General features: G+C 41.7%; 1 protein-coding gene across 23 annotated transcripts in view; it reads right to left on the bottom strand.

Moving 5' to 3' along the window:
- NRXN1 (neurexin 1) overlaps positions 1-17634 on the bottom strand; it is a 1265182-nt gene that overhangs the window by 808613 nt on the left and 438935 nt on the right. For 16 of the 23 annotated variants that reach the window (XM_073339213.2, XM_078852309.1, XM_078852310.1 and 13 more), the window contains 3 exons: positions 6683-6984; positions 4601-4645; positions 3512-3673 (listed from right to left, as the gene is read on the bottom strand). In XM_073339213.2, the coding sequence (XP_073195314.1) occupies positions 3512-3673; positions 4601-4645; positions 6683-6984 (509 nt within the window). The remainder of the gene's footprint in view (positions 1-3511; positions 3674-4600; positions 4646-6682; positions 6985-17634) is intronic. The other 7 variants (XM_078852304.1, XM_073339204.2, XM_078852305.1 and 4 more) reach the window with 2 other exon arrangements.

The following is a 17634-nucleotide window of genomic DNA, read 5'->3' as shown; positions in this document are numbered from 1 at the left end:
GTGGCATTTGACTATGAGAAAGTCCAGCAGTGGCTTTAAGACATGTTGGTCACATGACCGGTGATGACATTGTGTACATAAGGTTAATTTTTACTTTGTATCTTCTATGTTGTATTTTCAAACATATATTGATGGTGCCCAGAGTTTTGGATGTCTGTCCCTTAGTGTGGAGACTGTACAAAGCTGAAGTATAAATCAATAAAGTAGCTGGAGAAAACAGATATACTTTGAATCTGCTCCATAACATCTCCTTTAAAATACTCATCTGTGGTTACTGCAGTAACGAATTTTAAAAAACAGTTTAATTTCAACTATGGGAAGACTTTGCACAATGAACAACAGAAAACTAGCAAATTTGAAGCAGTACTGAAATTGCTTGAATGTTTGACACTGTGGTAGTATAAGCCATTCCTGATGATGTTAACTTTCAATGACTCTCCAATATTGTTTCTAAATGTAGAGATTGAAAATTGCACTGGTCAGAGATCTGGGACTTGTGACACTAAGTCTTGGATCAAAGACCTAACAGCTGTGCTAATCTGAGGGATCAGTGACTGTTTTACTGGCAGATATCTTGTGAACTAACAGGGTAGCTGGATATGATAGCTATAGTTAAGATTGCCTATGACTTTCCATTGTAAGACCCTATTTTCCATTGCTTATAACTTTGCCAAACTTTAACCATTTGGGCAAAAATTTTCCAAACCAGGTTTTTGCCTCATGCTCTGTGTGGTGTATTTTTTGTGTACACAAGTGTTTTGGAGCGGGGAGAAGTGTGAAGGGTCGCATCAGTAACAGTTATGTTACTATTTCCAAGAATGAGGGTAGGGAATAATATATTTAACATTAGCAAAATATATCTGTATGTTATAATCATATCTGTTTCTTTCAGAGGGTCTATAGAGTCCTTTGCTTTGGAGCACGGTCTGGCAGTTTGGCAAAGGGATCTCTCTAGTGTTGGAAAGGTGCTTTTTGCTGTCCCTCTGAATATCTGCCCAAATTTGTTCAAGTTAGAAGTCTCAGGGAATTGCCAAGTGCACATGCTCCATAGAAGCTTGTTGGAGTTTAGTAGTTAAATTCTCCTTACATTCCGTCTGCACTGAGCATACTCCATCCTCAAACACTGCACTGAGTATGCTTCTCCCCATAGACCATGCTGAGCAAACTCTAGATGAGGTCTGCAGGACTGTCCCTGTAAATGTTCCTCCCGGCTGACTGGGACCACTCTGGTTTGCGGGCATTGTAACTGAGACCAGGAAGACTATCTCCCTTGTGATTTTCCCTTGCTGACAGCTAGGCAGGAGGAAAGAGGAGGAAGAAACCACCTGACTAGAATGCAAAGAGGTGAGAAAGAGAAGAAGGGCAGGAGCAGACTGGTGAAGGCTAGGAGCAAAGGGTAAAAACCTATTCTTGTGCTTAAAGGGTTGAGGTCTATGCTTAGACCTAAAGGTTCCAGTAGTCCTGCTGATGATCTACGTGGGGGTCAATATGGTTCCACATGACAGGGGTTTTGCTTTTTAAGTTTGCCTTTAAGCTTAAGAAGTTACTTACAAAAAAACTTCATTAACAGAGAACATTAAAGTTGCAAAATCAAGCACTCAAAAATTAGGAAATGCCACATTCAAGGTTACCGGTGCAACCTTAATTTTGCCCCCTTCTGTGTACATATTATGATATATAATTACACTGTCACATACTATTGTTTTGAGAGGACCCCTGTCTCTTCCAATGGAGGGATAGAGCTTTCAGGATGGAGAAAAGATATATCTCAGGGCACACTTTAAATCCTAACAAATTTGAGCTCTTATGGACCAAGGGACGAAGAGAGTTTCAAAGGTGTGGGCCCCAATGGAGATGCCTTGAGAGCTGCCCCCTCTCTCTTATACCAGCAACAGGGCTCAAACTCAGCTGCCTCCACTGACCACAACTCTGGCAGAATGTCATGAGGAGAGAGATGGAGTAGGCTGCTGGCCTGTCTCACAGCCAGGAAGGACTAACACCATGCTCAAAGTCTATTCAGGCTCTTCCTTCAGGACACAGTTTTATTCTTCCACTACAAAACAACACATCAAAGCTATTCCCCTGACCCACGCAGACTGCAGGGGCCTAGAGGTGTTCCCCCTTGCTTCTCTCTCACCTCCTGTAGGGTCTGTCACAGGCATCCAGCTGTTTCCCATAGCACCTTCCTTCAACTAAACTCAGAACATTTATAGGTAAAAAGCTTAAGGTCTTAAAATCAACTTTTATTGAATCTTCAATGTAGGTTTTGTGGAGCTATTGAGATTTTACTATGGGATAAAGTAAGAGGAAGTGGTTTGGAGCAAAACTCTGTCACTACACTGATCATAACAGAAGGGAGCTCTCCCTCCTCTCTGTGGCTTGGGTAAGTATATCTCCCCCAGAGCTCCCCCTCCTCCTCAGCTGGTGCAGAGAGTGCTCTCCCTTTTGTCTTTTTAACCACTGGGTTCCACAAAGCTGTCATTGTGCTCCCTATCCTACCAAAACCCAAGAGGTCATTTGAGTCCCAAGCTGCTGTTGATGTTACGATACAGTTTGTTGCCATAGCCAAGAGGCAATACAGTGGCCAAATGAAGTCAAGTAGAGAAAATAGTGGATCTTACCGGATTTTTTAAGTGCAATATTTAATACTTTTGTTTGACACACACTTGAAGGTCACATAACTTGTGACCTGACGGTCCTAGACACACTTTGACAGACCATTGCAATTCTTTCAAGAGCAGTGAATTTTACCAAGCATGATTCTGAACCAGTGTTTCTAGGCTCTACAAAGAGTTGATTTAGAATACCACAAAGAACCTGTAGATACCACAGTCTGAGCACTTCATTGTGTCACATTCTCTCTCTCCTCGAGTCCTTCCTAAAATATAACCCTGGAATACCATTGCACCATCTCTTAGCAGCCTCCAGTATTGCACTGAAATTTATCAATGCAGTAAATCATTTCACTTCACACAACAAGCTTCCTTTAAACCAAGATCAACAGCAACTAGCTGCAATCTGCCATAAAAAGCTTGCATTTATGACCCCTCCTCACTCCCTTTCACAATATCGAAGGACATCAGAGAATCACAGCTTGTGAGGTTAGGTTAGGAAATATCTTTACAATTGTGTTTAATGTTAAAAGAAAGTAATGCAAAGATATGTTCAAAACACAAGGATTTAAATAATACAGTAACTAGATCATAAAATTTTTAGAGATAGACAGAGAAAGTATTGTTTGTATCCAAATTAGGCTGAGATGAGGGTTTGGAACCAGATACAATGGAAGGAATTGAACTGTTCACAAGGTCAGCTGTATTCACAAGGTTTTACATACACTCAAGAAATGAAAATAGGTTACTTTTACCTTTGATTATGATTGAAGGGACAGGTTCAAATATTGGAATCCCAGCCAAAGTACAAAGAGATTGGATCAGGGGTTCTCATTTTTGGCCATCTCTAGAAATGATGATGTGACATTTGTGATGGATTTATGGCTGATGATATTTACCTCTTTGAGACAGCCCATAAAGTTGTTACTGACTGGTGACCCGGGTAGGTCTGCTGTGCTAGGACTGCCACCAACATAGAAAAAGTCATCAGAACCCAGCATGGTGTAGTCTTCTTGCGTGTAGCCCGTAGTAGTCAGAATTCCGTCCACTGATATTGTCACCTAGATAACAAAGCACAGGGAAAGGACACGCTATACTCAGACCTACATACTGCAGTCCTGGGATATGCCTGGTTTTGAGACATAAGGCGGAACCCATTTTCATGTCTGTTTGAGGTTTAGTCTTGGATTCTAGTCAACTACCCCTAGGAGCTCTAACTAGTTAAAGAGTTTTCTGATTGTTGAACTAGTGTCAGCATATACCCTATTGCAACTCAAAAGTTATTTAGCAGACACAAAAATGGTGTTAGTAGAATGCTTCCTAAGTTAGTTTAGCTGGTGTACATATTAGTAAGTTTAGTAGTCTGTCATTGACTAATAAAAACGTGCACCTTGTTAACATAAAAGGCACAAGCTTTTTTCAGCACCATCACTATTTGCACTATATAACAGCAGTTATTAACCATGCAAGAGCTTAATTCCATGCCAAAGAAAAGAAAAACAGCAAAACAATCTGTGTAAGCAGCACACTCTGATGTGCACATGCAGGAAAGAGTATCAGAAGAAAAGAAAGGAAAGAAAATAAGGAACAAAAAGAACCAAACTGCTTGTGATGAAGTAAAGATGTATGAATGTGGCATTTCCATCATTCCCAGTCCAAGTCTCCATGCCATGCATTATGAATGGTTAGAAACTGGCTGAGCCAGCAATCACTCGGGCCAGCCACAATTTAGCCTTATCCTTTGTTAGTTAACCACAGCTTGATGCAAACGTTCGTAATGTTAAAGATGCCCCTACATGTGAATTAAAAAACAATTTGACAGGAACAGGTAAAAATAAGGAGGTCAACAACAGATGAAAAGAAGGAGTTAAAAGTAAGCAGAAGAGTACCAACCGCAGTTCCTTTTTTGTTAATGATGTCTACAGTTAAAAGAAAGAAAGAAAACACACGGCAAACCCAAAATAAGAAACAATTAGAATGATATCTACCGAACAATGTAGTTTGTTTACCATAGCGTGTCCAATGCCTGAGTGCTTTGTGGAGAAGGGGGGAGAAAGGAAATTAAAAACTGTGAACAGAATAACGATTGTTACTTAAAAAATATGATGGTCACTACCATGTTAGTACATTATTTGGTTCAGGTAACGGTTAGTAGAATGAAACATTCCATGAATGACATGTTAGTTATTAAGCATGTTAGTAACATAGAAAAAGGGCAAAAAAATTTTACAAGAAAAAAAGCAGACTAACAAATATGCCTCCAGAGAGGTAAGAGCAGTTGTATTTCCTGCAAATATATTTCAGAACTTTTCAGCTCTCATCTAAACAGACATACGGTAATGTTCCCTTCATCTTCCTTCCATTGAATGCAGCTGACAGACACTCAAAATGGCTAAAGGGATCAAAATGCCTAAAGCTCATCAGCTGACCACTGCTTGCCCTGAATCCCAAACTGTTTCCCCAGCAAATTAGTAGAAATTAGTGTATATCCCCTACTGCTCAATTTTTAAATATTTTTATAATTTTTTTATTTGGTTGTTTCAACAGCACCCAAGGACTCCCTCTCAACTCCAAAACGTCTTTCGGTCACATTGATGGACTTTAGGGTCACAGTTTACTGCAATGAAACAAAGCAAAGAACCTGACACATAGAATGAGTAGAATGGATTTCTGCAACTACCTCTCTGAACATGCACCTATTTTACGTCTCTGTTTGGCAAGTGAAAGGAAGCCTCTCCCCTTTCCCCCACTTTAATCTTCCAATTTACAGGTTTGTCTGATGACATGAGCAAAGGCAAATCTAGAAAGTGGGTCCCTTGCAGCCTCTTTCAAAGAACTCTCCACATTTGTTTTAGTTAGCAATAATTTAAAACTAAATATAGATTATATAGTATGCAAATACAATTCTTGTAGCTATGCTGTTTTAGAAAGATAAACACTTTAATGTGTTGATGCATGTGTAACCCAAAATTACACATAATTGTAAAATCTTAGGGGTTACTTTTTAAAATTCCATTTGGTTATTTCACTCTTTTGCACTATAATTCCAAATTAACTGTGACCTATCTAACTTGCTATTAACAAAACCAGAAAAGTAATAGCTAAACAATTTTAGAAAAGGGAAAAAAAGAGGTTAGATGGATTAGTTAACAGCGCCACAAGAGAGGGCTGTTTTGGTTAAGGGAAACCAAAGATATTCCCATCAAGCTGCAACTGTTTAGAGAAACAACAGATATGTTAAGGATATTGATTTAAGATAAGCATGTAGGGCAGTAAATATATATATATATATATATATATATATATATATATAGCATTTAACAGAATTACACATTTTAGTACCAATAAAGTATCATTGAATACCCATCCCAAACCCCAAAACATTACTATACATAACATTTTAATGCCACATATGTGCATACACTGTATATGTGGTATTAAATAAGTTTATATAGTGTATACACATACTTGGAATTTCATTCTATCCCCCAAGGATTAACTACCAAAATACAAAATGACCCCAATATAGACATGCATTTTACTAATGAATTGTAGCCTACAAGGTTTTGTTGTTGTTGTTGCTGTTTTTCTTCAGTTAGACGAGGCTATGAGACAGAAAATGCCACCAAAAATGTATGAGGGTTATTTTGAGAATGAATCTACTGCTTTTGGGGCGGGGGGGGGGGCGGAATAGGTTAAAAGTTTCTTTAAACTAAAGAGCTGTGATTCAGCTATAGAAATACATGCCCTGTGGACAATTATCAGCATGTAATAGTGACTAATAAAAAACTGTAAGGGCAGAAAATTGTACAAGAAAAATATGTGCATGATACCTGAAGTCTTTTGAAATATCTGACTGTAATACTGTCTCATTTAAGCAGCCTCTTGCCCCCACTACTTTCTAGATATGCCCCTGCTCAAGTGTGGCAGGAATATCCCTGTGTGTGTAAATAAAAGGTATTTTTAAATGCCAACTAAACATCCAATGTCACTCTATTCAGATTTCAAAGCATCACACATTTAGCTGTAGCAGAAACAGTCAGTTATTCTTGTATCCATTGTACTGTTACCTGACGCAGATTCCTGGTTACTTTCACATCATGCCAGGCATTGTCATTAAATTTCCCATTCACAGGTTCCACCAGTGCTTCAAAGGCCCCTGAGCCCAAATTAATGACCAACGAGACAGCTCCATTTTTCAGTGCAAGATTGACATAATCAGCTGATTTTCCTGTATGAAGCATTAGTCCATTCCTCTGAAGAGTTTTAAATGACAGAGTTATTTCATCACTGCTGCTCTGTATGGGATTCTGGGACAAATCATAGCAGAAATATTCCGATCCCTTGAATGTTGCAATATATTCTTCTTTTCCTGACAAATAAAAGGAAAAAAGATTTAAAATCCCTGGAAATAAAAAAATAAAATTCATGAAAAGCAGCCTTTTTTGTAATTAACTTTAGTGTCATCAACAATAAATATTATATCACACAGAGTACTGTATGTTTACAATGCTTAAAATCCATTAAGAAGCCAACAAAAACAGACCAATCAAGCATTTCATTCAAATTAAATTACTTTTCTAAGGTCTTCTCTATACAGGGACACCCCAGAAAGCTAAAGTGAATCAACAAAAGTTGTGAAGTCAATTCACATAAATTAAAGTACATTAAACCCTCTTGTGTATGCTTTCATTCAAGAGGGAAGTGGCCTTAGTTCACTCTGACTTAATCCTCCCAAGAGGATTCACCTTAACTTTTCTGAATGTCTCTTTGCAGACAAGCCCTAAGTATTACTGAAGGAACTTACAGTGGCCATGTCTATACTGGGGAAACAGTATCAGGTTAGATTATGTTAATGCCATTTGACTAATAATTTTGAACACAACCAAGCACCTAGCATACAAAGAGACAAGCTATGTTCAGAAACACATTTGCTTGTTTAAATGCTAAGATCTTCCCCACGACCAGGTACCAAACTTTTAAACATGACTGTCCTTGTTCACACTAAAGGCAAAATTGTGTTTAACATCATGCTAGTGAAGATATGTTAGGGAACACGCTTTCTAGAATGCATTTCCGCAGTGTAGACAATATCTTAGAGAAAAAATATCATGCACTTCTAAGGTACTATTCATTCACTCTACTAGAAACTATGGTGGGATCTTGGCCTGTTAAAATCAATGGGACTTGTGACATGGATTTAATTAGAGACAGAATTTCAGGCTATGATTCTCTACTCCTTTTCCCCTTGTAAAGTCATTTACACATGTTCAAAGTTAGTTCAAAGCAGGTGTAAAACACCTCATTGTCTAAATGAGAGCAGAAGTCTAATATGGTAACGTTTTAAATCCACTTTGCACCAGTTGCAATGCAGTGGAAAAACAGGTTCAGAAGGTTTAACATTGTTTGCCATATCAAGCCAGCCCCTTTTACTTCAATGACTAATTGTCATTTGTACTCCAAAATTCCTTCAGAGAAGACCCTAATATATCTCAACAGGCTAGGTGTATGATACGGAGGAGAAAAGCATAATTTCCTTCTCAAGAGAAAAATCTCACTTTAAAAAAAACCTGCCTGGGATTGGACACCATACTTTCTAAAGGGAGAAGTCTGCAGTAATCAAAGGAAATGCTTTCACTGTTCTGGTGCTATAGTAACAGATGGTTTGGCTACCTCTTACAACACCAGGAAAGGCCAATTGCATCACAGGAGGTAATACAATGCAATTTAAAACTCTCCCTACCATTCCTCCACTTTGCCATTACATAAACACATAAACATTTACTATTATTTGGGGGAGAGGAGTGGCTCTCAAGAGAAGTCTCACAGAGGCTGCACATTAGCTATTCACTTTGATGGCCTATCAGCTTCAAAACAAAACAATATTTGCACCTATATAGAACCTTCTATCCAGAGTTCTCAAATAACTTTATTAAAGTTAATTAAGTTAGCTTCACAAGATATCTGTGGGGCAGGTATCACCTGCTTTTGTAGATAAAATCTGTAACACAGAGTGATTAAAGGCCAAACTTGTGTTTGCATTGCCTAACTGTAGAGACCTAAGATTGGGGTTTCATGTTTTCTGAAAATTAGGTTCTAAGTGAGCTGCCCAAGTACATACAGGAAGTCTGTGGTACAGCCAGAAACTGAAAGTGAGTCTCAGGACTCCCTGTTCTGTGCCTACCCCATAATACTGTCCTTCCTCCCATAGATATATACAGCTGGCACGTCCCACACATTCTTTTACAAAAGACCAGCTTTGACTAGCTCATTCGGTAGTTCATTTGGAGCTCAGGATGGTGCAGTGGCTAGGGTGTTAGAACTTGAGGGATCGAGGTTCAATTTCCTGCTGCATGATCAACTTTCTTTGGGGCCTTGGGCAAGTCACTTAGGGCTAGACTCACAAACCAAACTAGGCCTAACATTTAGGCACCTAAAAATTGCTGGGATTGATAAAACCTGAGTTAGACATCTTGGCTCTCTATACAATGAATGGGGAGAGGTAGGCACCTCCAAATGGAATTCACAAAAGCCAGCACACTAGGAAGCTCCTGCCTACAGTAGCCAATGGGAGACATAGAGGAGAAGGCCTAAGTCCTGCCCTTCTTAGAATCATAGAATAATAGAATATCAGGGTTGGAAGGGACCTCAGGAGGTCATCTAGTCCAACCCCCTGCTCAAAGCAGGACCAATCCCCAATTAAATCATCCCAGCCAGGGCTTCGTCAAGCCTGACCATAAAAACTTCTAAGGAAGGAGATTCTACCACCTCCCTAGGTAATGCATTCCAGTGTTTCACCACCCTCCTAGTGAAAAAGTTTTTCCTAATATCCAACCTAAACCTCCCCCACTGCAACTTGAGACCATTACTCCTTGTCCTGTCATCTTCTACCACTGAGAATAGTCTAGAAGCATCCTCTTTGGAACCAACTTTCAGGTAGTTGAAAGCAGCTATCAAATCCCCCCTCATTCTTCTCTTCTGCAGACTAAACAATCCCAGTTCCCTCAGCCTCTCCTCATAAGTCATGTGTTTCAGACCCCTAATCATTTTTGTTGCCCTCTGCTGGACACTTTCCAATTTTTCCACATCCTTCTTGTAGTGTGGGGCCCAAAACTGGACACAGTACTCCAGATGAGGCCTCACCAATGTCGAATAGAGGGGAACGATCATGTCCCTCGATCTGCTGGCTATGCCCCTACTTATACATTCCAAAATGCCGTTGGCCTTCTTGGCAACAAGGGCGCACTGTTGACTCATTATCCAGCTCCTCATCCACTGTCACCCCTAGGTCCTTTTCCGCAGAACTGCTACCTAGCCATTCGGTCCCTAGTCTGTAGCAGTGCATTGCATTCTTCTGTCCTACGTGCAGGACTCTGCACTTATCCTTGTTGAACCTCATCAGATTTCTTTTGGCCCAATCCTCCAATTTGTCTAGGTCCCTCTGTATCCTATCCCTACCTGCCACCATATCTACCACTCCTCCTAGTTTAGTATCATCCGCAAATTTGCTGAGAGTGCAATCCACACCATCCTCCAGATCATTTATGAAGATATTGAACAAAACCAACCCCAGGACCAACCCTTGAGGCACTCCACTTGATACCGGCTGCCATCTAGACATGGAGCAATTGATCACTACCCGTTTAGCCTGACAATCTAGCCAACTTTCTACCCACCTTATAGTGCATTCATCCAGCCCATACTTCTTTAACTTGCTGAGAAGAATACTGTGGGAGAGTATGTCTATACTACAATGCAAGCCTGTGCTTGAGTCTGGGCTCAAGCCTAACCCTCCCTTGCATCTATACTCCAATTATGCTAATCCAGGGCTCAGTCCAATGGTCCCAAGTCCCTGCAGGGTTGGTGGGTCCAAGTTCAAGTTAAAACAGGGCCTAGGGTCCGAGCCCTATTGCTTTGCAGCATAGACGCAGCCGTGCTTGACTCTGGTCCTGGAAGTCAGCCGGAAGTATCCCAGAATTCCGTGGGGCAACTTCCTTAGTCCTCTCTATCCCAACAATCTGCAGTCCACTTTACTGAAAATGGAAGTCACCCCCCTTTGCGAATGGCATCAGCTCAGGAAAGTGTTGTTAACCCATTCTCTTCTGATCACTGATCTGATCTCTCCTGTCCAGTTGAGAGGTGGCAGATCTCTGCTCAAATCCCTTTTTCCTCTCAGGTGGAGGGGGGAATTGATCTAATGGTATCCCACATCTCTGCTGAGTACCGTAATCACTGGGATAAAAATTATGAGGAAGATCCTCATCCAGCTCGCCTCCCTTGGTGGGAGGGGCATTTTATGTATTTCACCTATTGGGCCTGATCCAGTAGGTGGGCATGGAGCCCACAGATGAGTTAGGCAGAGAAATGCCAATCTTTCCCCCATTTGTACATCTCTCTGGTGCTTAAGCATCATGCTGCCCGGTGTGGATCTGCACTGTACACGCGTACAGGTAGAAGTGTCAGAATTTACACTGCAAAAATTTAGGAAGAAAGTGAGTTTATGTGCCTATGGTTCAGAAGCTGCTGAGGTGGCCTGTGTGAATCCCAATGGGGCCTTATTCTGGGATTTAATCACTGGAAGTGGCAGTTAGGTTATCTAAGTCCGTTTGTAAATCTAGCCCTTAATCTCTTTGTGCATCAGTTCTCCACCTGTAAAGCAGGGATACTACTACTTGCCTACCGAACACTGGTGTCAAGAGAATAACTACATTCCAGATTGTGAGGTGCTCAGATACTACAGTAATAGCAACTATAAAAATAGGTTTCAGAGTAGCAGCCGTGTTAGTCTGTATTCGGAAAAAGAAAAGGAGTACTTGTGGCACCTTAGAGACTAACCAATTTATTTGAGCATAAGCTTTTGTGAGCTACAGCTCGCTTCATCGGATGCGTTCCTTACAGCTCACGGAAGCTTAAGCTCAAATAAATTTGTTAGTCTCTAAGGTGCCACAAGTACTCCTTTTCTTTTTATAAAAGATAGGTAGGTTTGGCTCATTTCCTGTCCCAGTGTGGGTGATACAGACTCACTGTACAGATCAAGGAAGAAGCAAAATTTTGTTACGTATTGGTCATTGTCTGCAGAAATAAGGAGGCAAACCAAATCCCATGTGATGATGGACAAGTCCTACAAGGACATGAGTAAGGGCATGAGGATCCATCTGAAGCTCATGCATATTTCTGGTTATTGTATACACAGTAGAATCCTCTCCAAGGCTAATTTTGCCTTCATGGAGAGCCTTTCTCAAATATGGAGTCAGATCTACATAGTATGAACTTCCAAACTGGGCATAATATTTCCTCCATTTCAGACAGATACCATTTGATTGTGTTTGTCACACTGGTTGCTTCCTATGCCTGGCATTCACTGAGAAATGCATCATGAAATAGGTGGTTTTGGTACGAAAAAAAATGTGCAGGGCTATAAAGCCCAGAGAGTTAATACATCCATACAGGAAGCCCAAATCACCTTCATGGACAAGGGCTAACAGTCAATACGAATGGGAATGATCACCTGAAAAGTAGGACCCTATCACAACTGGACCTGCCATCATCCCTATGGATGCAGACTTTGTGCCGAGAACATCAGCCTGAGAGACCTGGGGACAGCAACATTATTCTTTCTCTTCAAAGTCCAGAGAATCTCCTGGGTAAGGTGCATGGGATCAGATACAGTCAGGGCAGATTTTACAAAGACTACCTGTCTCTTATGTATACATCTGTTTGCACGTTCCATAAAGTTGTGCTTATAGTGCTCAGACTGGCAGATAAATTGATCCCATGCAAGATGTGGATATAAGATGAACAAATTATTTTAATAAATATTTTACATAATTATCAGAAGTTTCCATTTATTACTTTACAGTTTCTACATCATTCACCTTTTCCTTTAATTTATTTGCTTTTTTATTTACTTGTATCAAAACATTCATCAAGGTGGATTTCACCTAGGACAAAACATATTTAAGTCCAAACAGCTACTAACATCTGAACACATTTTGGCTGCAACAAGCTTTACAGGTCTAACATCTAGCACAGCCTCTCTTTCAACCTCACCTTTGAGCTCAATTTTTCTTCAGTTAAACAACTGCAACCCCTACTCGTTGAACAAGTGAAATTACTTCAATGGGAGTTGAACTCATGTCACACAGTGGAGAACACATTTTGCCTTCAGATACTCCTAGAGCTTCAATGTGGAGGGGCTTCATAGGAGAAATGGAAGGGAAAATGTGTCCTTTTGTACCTCTTTAACTAATACCTCTAATCTCTGGCATACCCAAAGTGCAGCAAGTAAGAAGAGCACAAACTAAGTCTGCCCACACCCAGCCTAGTGTTTCAGACACAGGTGATAAGAAGAGAGGACTTTACAGTTGGTGAAGCAGCAATGGGAGGGGTTTACACTTTCTCCAGGAACTAACATTCCAGACTTTGTAACCAACCTACAAAACACCCTCCGAACCTCTTTAGCCCTTGCTAAAGAAAACCTACAGGATGCTCAAAAAGAGCAAAAAGCCTGGTATGATAAACATGCCAGACAGCGTTCCTTCAAAGTAGGGAAACAGGTCATGGTCTTAAAGGCGCTCCAGGCCCATGAAATGGAAGTGTCATTGGAAGGGCCATTCATGGTCCAGGAGCACCTGGGAGCTGTTAATTATCTCATAGCGTTCCCCACCTCCAACCAAAAGCCTAAGAGGTACCATATTAATTCTCTAAAGCCCTTTTATTCCAGAGAATTAAAGGTTTGTCAGTTTACATCCCAGGGAGGAGACAACGCTGAGTGGCCTGAAGGTGTCTACTACGAAGGGAAAAGTGATGGTGGCGTGGAAAAGGTGAACCTCTCCATGACCCTTGGGCATATGCAGTGACAGCAGATCCAGGAGCTGTGCGCTAGCTATGCGCCGACGTTCTCAGCCACCCGAGGACTGACTGAATGGGCATACCACTCCATTGACACAGGTAATGCTCACCCAATTAAAGTCCAACCTTACCGGGTGTCTCCTCAAGCTAAAACTGCTATAGAATGGGAGATCCACGATATGCTACAGATGGGGGTAATCTGCCCCCCTGGCAGTGCATGGGCATCTCCAGTGGTTCTAGTTCCCAAACCAGATGGGGAGATACGTTTTTGCGTGGATTACCATAAGCTAAATGCTGTAACTCGCCTAGACAACTATCCAATGCCATGCACAGATGAACTATTAGAGAAACTGGGACAGGCCCAGTTCATCTCTACCTTGGACTTAACCAAGGGGTACTGGCACGTACCACTAGATGAATCCGCCAACGAAAAGTCAGCCTTCACCACACAGGTCGGGCTGTATGAATTTAATGTACTCCCTTTTCAGGCTGCAGAATGCACCCGCCACCTTCCAAAGACTTGTAGATGGTCTCCTAGCAGGATTGGGAGAATATGCTGTCACCTACCTTGACGATGTGGCCATATTTTTGGATTCCTGGTCAGAAGACCTGGAACATCTACAAAAAGTCTTTGAGTGCATAAGGGAGGCAGGACTAACTGTTAAGGCTAAGAAGTGTCAAATAGGCCTAAACAGAGTGACTTACCTTGGACACCAGGTGGGTCAAGGAACTGTCAACACCCTACAGGCCAAAGTGGATGCTATCCAAAAGTGGCCTGTCCCAAAGTCAAAGAAATAGGTCCAATCCTTCTTAGGCTTGGCCGGTTACTACAGACGATTTGTACCGCAATTCAGCCAAATTGCCACCCTACTGACAGACCTAACCAAAAAGAAACAGCCAAATGCCGTTCAGTGGACCGAAGAGTGTCAGAAGGCCTTTAACCAGCTTAAAGCGACACTCATGTCTGACCCTGTGCTAAGGGCCCCAGACTTTGACAAACCATTCCTAGTAACCACACATGCGTCCGAGCATGGTGTGGGAGCAGTTTTAATGCGGAAAGGACCTGATCAAGAATTCCACCCTGTAGTGTTTCTCAGCAAGAAGCTGTCTGAGAGGGAAAGCAACTGGTCAGTCAGTGAAAAAGAATGTTACGCCATTGTCTACGCTCTGGAAAAGCTACACCCATACGTTTGGGGATGGCGTTTCCACCTGCAAACCGACCATGCTGCGCTACGGTGGCTTCATACCACCACGGGAAATAACAAAAAAAATATTCGGTGGAGTTTAGCTCTCCAAGATTTTGATTTCGACATCCAACTCATCTCAGGAGCTTCTAACAAAGTGGCTGATGCACTCTCCCGTGAAAGTTTCCCAGAATCAACTGGTTAAAATCGTCCTTGAGATGTGGGAAATATTGTTAGTCTTTATGTACTTGGTAGTATATTTAGAGGTGCATGTGTCTTATTAACTCTGTTTTCTCCTAGAGCTTCAGGAAGAAATCCCAGCCAGTGTTTCACCCTATCTGTGATTTGGGGGGCGTGTCATAAATATAAAGGGAAGGGTAAACACCTTTAAAATCCCTCCTGGCCAGAGGAAAAACCCTCTCACCTGTAAAGGGTTAAGAAACTAGGATAACCTCTCTGGCACCTGACTAAAATGACCAATGAGGAGAGAAGATACTTTCAAAGCTGGAAGGGGGAGAAACAAAGTCTCTGTGTTGTTTTTTTCCAGCAACAGAAAAGGAACGGAGTCTTAGAATTTAGTAAGTAATCTAGCTAGATATGTATTAGATTCTGTTTTGTTTAAGTGGCTGATAAAATAAGATGTGCTGAATGGAATGTAGATTCCTGTTTTTGTGTCTTTTTGTAACTTAAGGTTTTGCCTAGAGGGATTCTCTATGTTTTGAATCTAATTACCCTGTAAGGTATTTACCATCCTGATTTTACAGAGGTGATTCTTTTACTTTTTCTTCTATTAAAATTCTTCTTTTAAGAACCTGATTGCTTTTTCATTGTTCTTAAGATCCAAGGGTTTGGGTCTGTGTTCACTTATGCAAATTGGTGAGGATTTTTATCAAGCCTTCCCCAGGAAAGGGGGTGTAGGGTTTGGGAGGATTTTTTGGGGAAAGACGTTTTCAAGCGGGCTCTTTCCCTATTATATATTTGTTAGACGCTTGGTGGTGGCAGCAGTAAAGTCCATGGGAAAAAGGTAATAGTTTGTACCTTGGGGAAGTTTAACCTAAGCTGGTAAAAATAAGCTTTGAGGGTTTTTCATGCAGGTCCCCACATCTGTACCCTAGAGTTCAGAGTGGGGAAAGAACCTTGACACCCTTCTTTAAATATACAAGACTAAATCTAAATTTAATGGCATTTTCCTCGAGGAAGAAAATAAAAAGCCAAATCAGCAACTCTACACCTCATTACTGGAAAAAGCAGCTTGAATTGTCATTGGAAAGGTCAAATAAATGCAGCCATGACTGACAAACATCTATTTAATGTGTCCCATCGGATGACCTTTCAGTAAAATCACTGAACGTAATTCTCTGAATTCTTATTCTTTTGCAGCTTCTTCCTCAATCAATAAGACAATGGATTATGCACTCAGCAGAACTCAGTTTGGGTTTCTGGATTTGTTCCCATTCCTTGAGTTTTCTATAATGAATTCTGTATCACTTCCGGGTAATGACATCAATGATCATGACCCTGGACTTCAGGAAAGCAGACTTCGACTCCCTCAGGGAACGGATGGCCAGGATCCCCTGGGGGACTAACTTGAAGGGGAAAGGAGTCCAGGAGAGCTGGCTGTATTTCAAGGAATCCCTGTTGAGGTTACAGGGACAAACCATCCCGATGAGTCGAAAGAATAGTAAATATGGCAGGCGACCAACTTGGCTTAATGGTGAAATCCTAGCGGATCTTAAACATAAAAAAGAAGCTTACAAGAAGTGGAAGGTTGGACATATGACCAGGGAAGAGTATAAAAATATTGCTCGGGCATGTAGGAATGTTATCAGGAGGGCCAAATCGCACCTGGAGCTGCAGCTAGCCAGAGATGTCAAGAGTAACAAGAAGGGTTTCTTCAGGTATGTTGGCAAGAAGAAGAAAGCCAAGGAATGTGTGGGCCCCTTACTGAATGAGGGAGGCAACCTAGTGACAGAGGATGTGGAAAAAGCTAATGTACTCAATGCTTTTTTTGCCTCTGTTTTCACTAACAAGGTCAGCTCCCAGACTGCTGCGCTGGGCATCACAAAATGCGGAAGAGATGGCCAGCCCTCTGTGGAGATAGAGGCGGTTAGGGACTATTTAGAAAAGCTGGACGTGCACAAGTCCATGGGGCCGGACGAGTTGCATCCGAGAGTGCTGAAGGAATTGGCGGCTGTGATTGCAGAGCCACTGGCCATTATCTTTGAAAACTCGTGGCGAACCGGGGAAGTCCCGGATGACTGGAAAAAGGCTAATGTAGTGCCAATCTTTAAAAAAGGGAAGAAGGAAGATCCTGGGAACTACAGGCCAGTCAGCCTCACCTCAGTCCCTGGAAAAATCATGGAGCAGGTCCTCAAAGAATCAATCCTGAAGCACTTGCATGAGAGGAAAGTGATCAGGAACAGCCAGCATGGATTCACCAAGGGAAGGTCATGCCTGACTAATCTAATCGCCTTTTATGATGAGATTACTGGTTCTGTGGATGAAGGGAAAGCAGTGGATGTATTGTTTCTTGACTTTAGCAAAGCTTTTGACACGGTCTCCCATAGTATTCTTGTCAGCAAGTTAAGGAAGTATGGGCTGGATGAATGCACCATAAGGTGGGTAGAAAGCTGGCTAAATTGTCGGGCTCAACGGGTAGTGATCAATGGCTCCATGTCTAGTTGGCAGCCGGTATCAAGTGGAGTGCCCCAGGGGTCGGTCCTGGGGCCGGTTTTATTCAATATCTTCATAAATGATCTGGAGGATGGTGTGGATTGCACTCTCAGCAAATTTGCGGATGATACTAAACTGGGAGGAGTGGTAGATACACTGGAGGGGAGGGATAGGATACAGAAGGACCTAGACCAATTGGAAGATTGGGCCAAAAGGAATCTGATGAGGTTCAATAAGGATAAGTGCAGGGTCCTGCACTTAGGACGGAAGAACCCAATGCACAGCTACAGACTAGGGACCGAATGGCTAGGCAG

The sequence above is a fragment of the Lepidochelys kempii genome, chromosome 3 (assembly GCF_965140285.1).
Source record: "Lepidochelys kempii isolate rLepKem1 chromosome 3, rLepKem1.hap1, whole genome shotgun sequence".
In the NCBI taxonomy this organism is placed as follows: domain Eukaryota; kingdom Metazoa; phylum Chordata; order Testudines; family Cheloniidae; genus Lepidochelys; species Lepidochelys kempii.
Note: the sequence above shows the minus strand (reverse complement) of the source record. Positions and strands in the feature narration are given on the sequence as shown.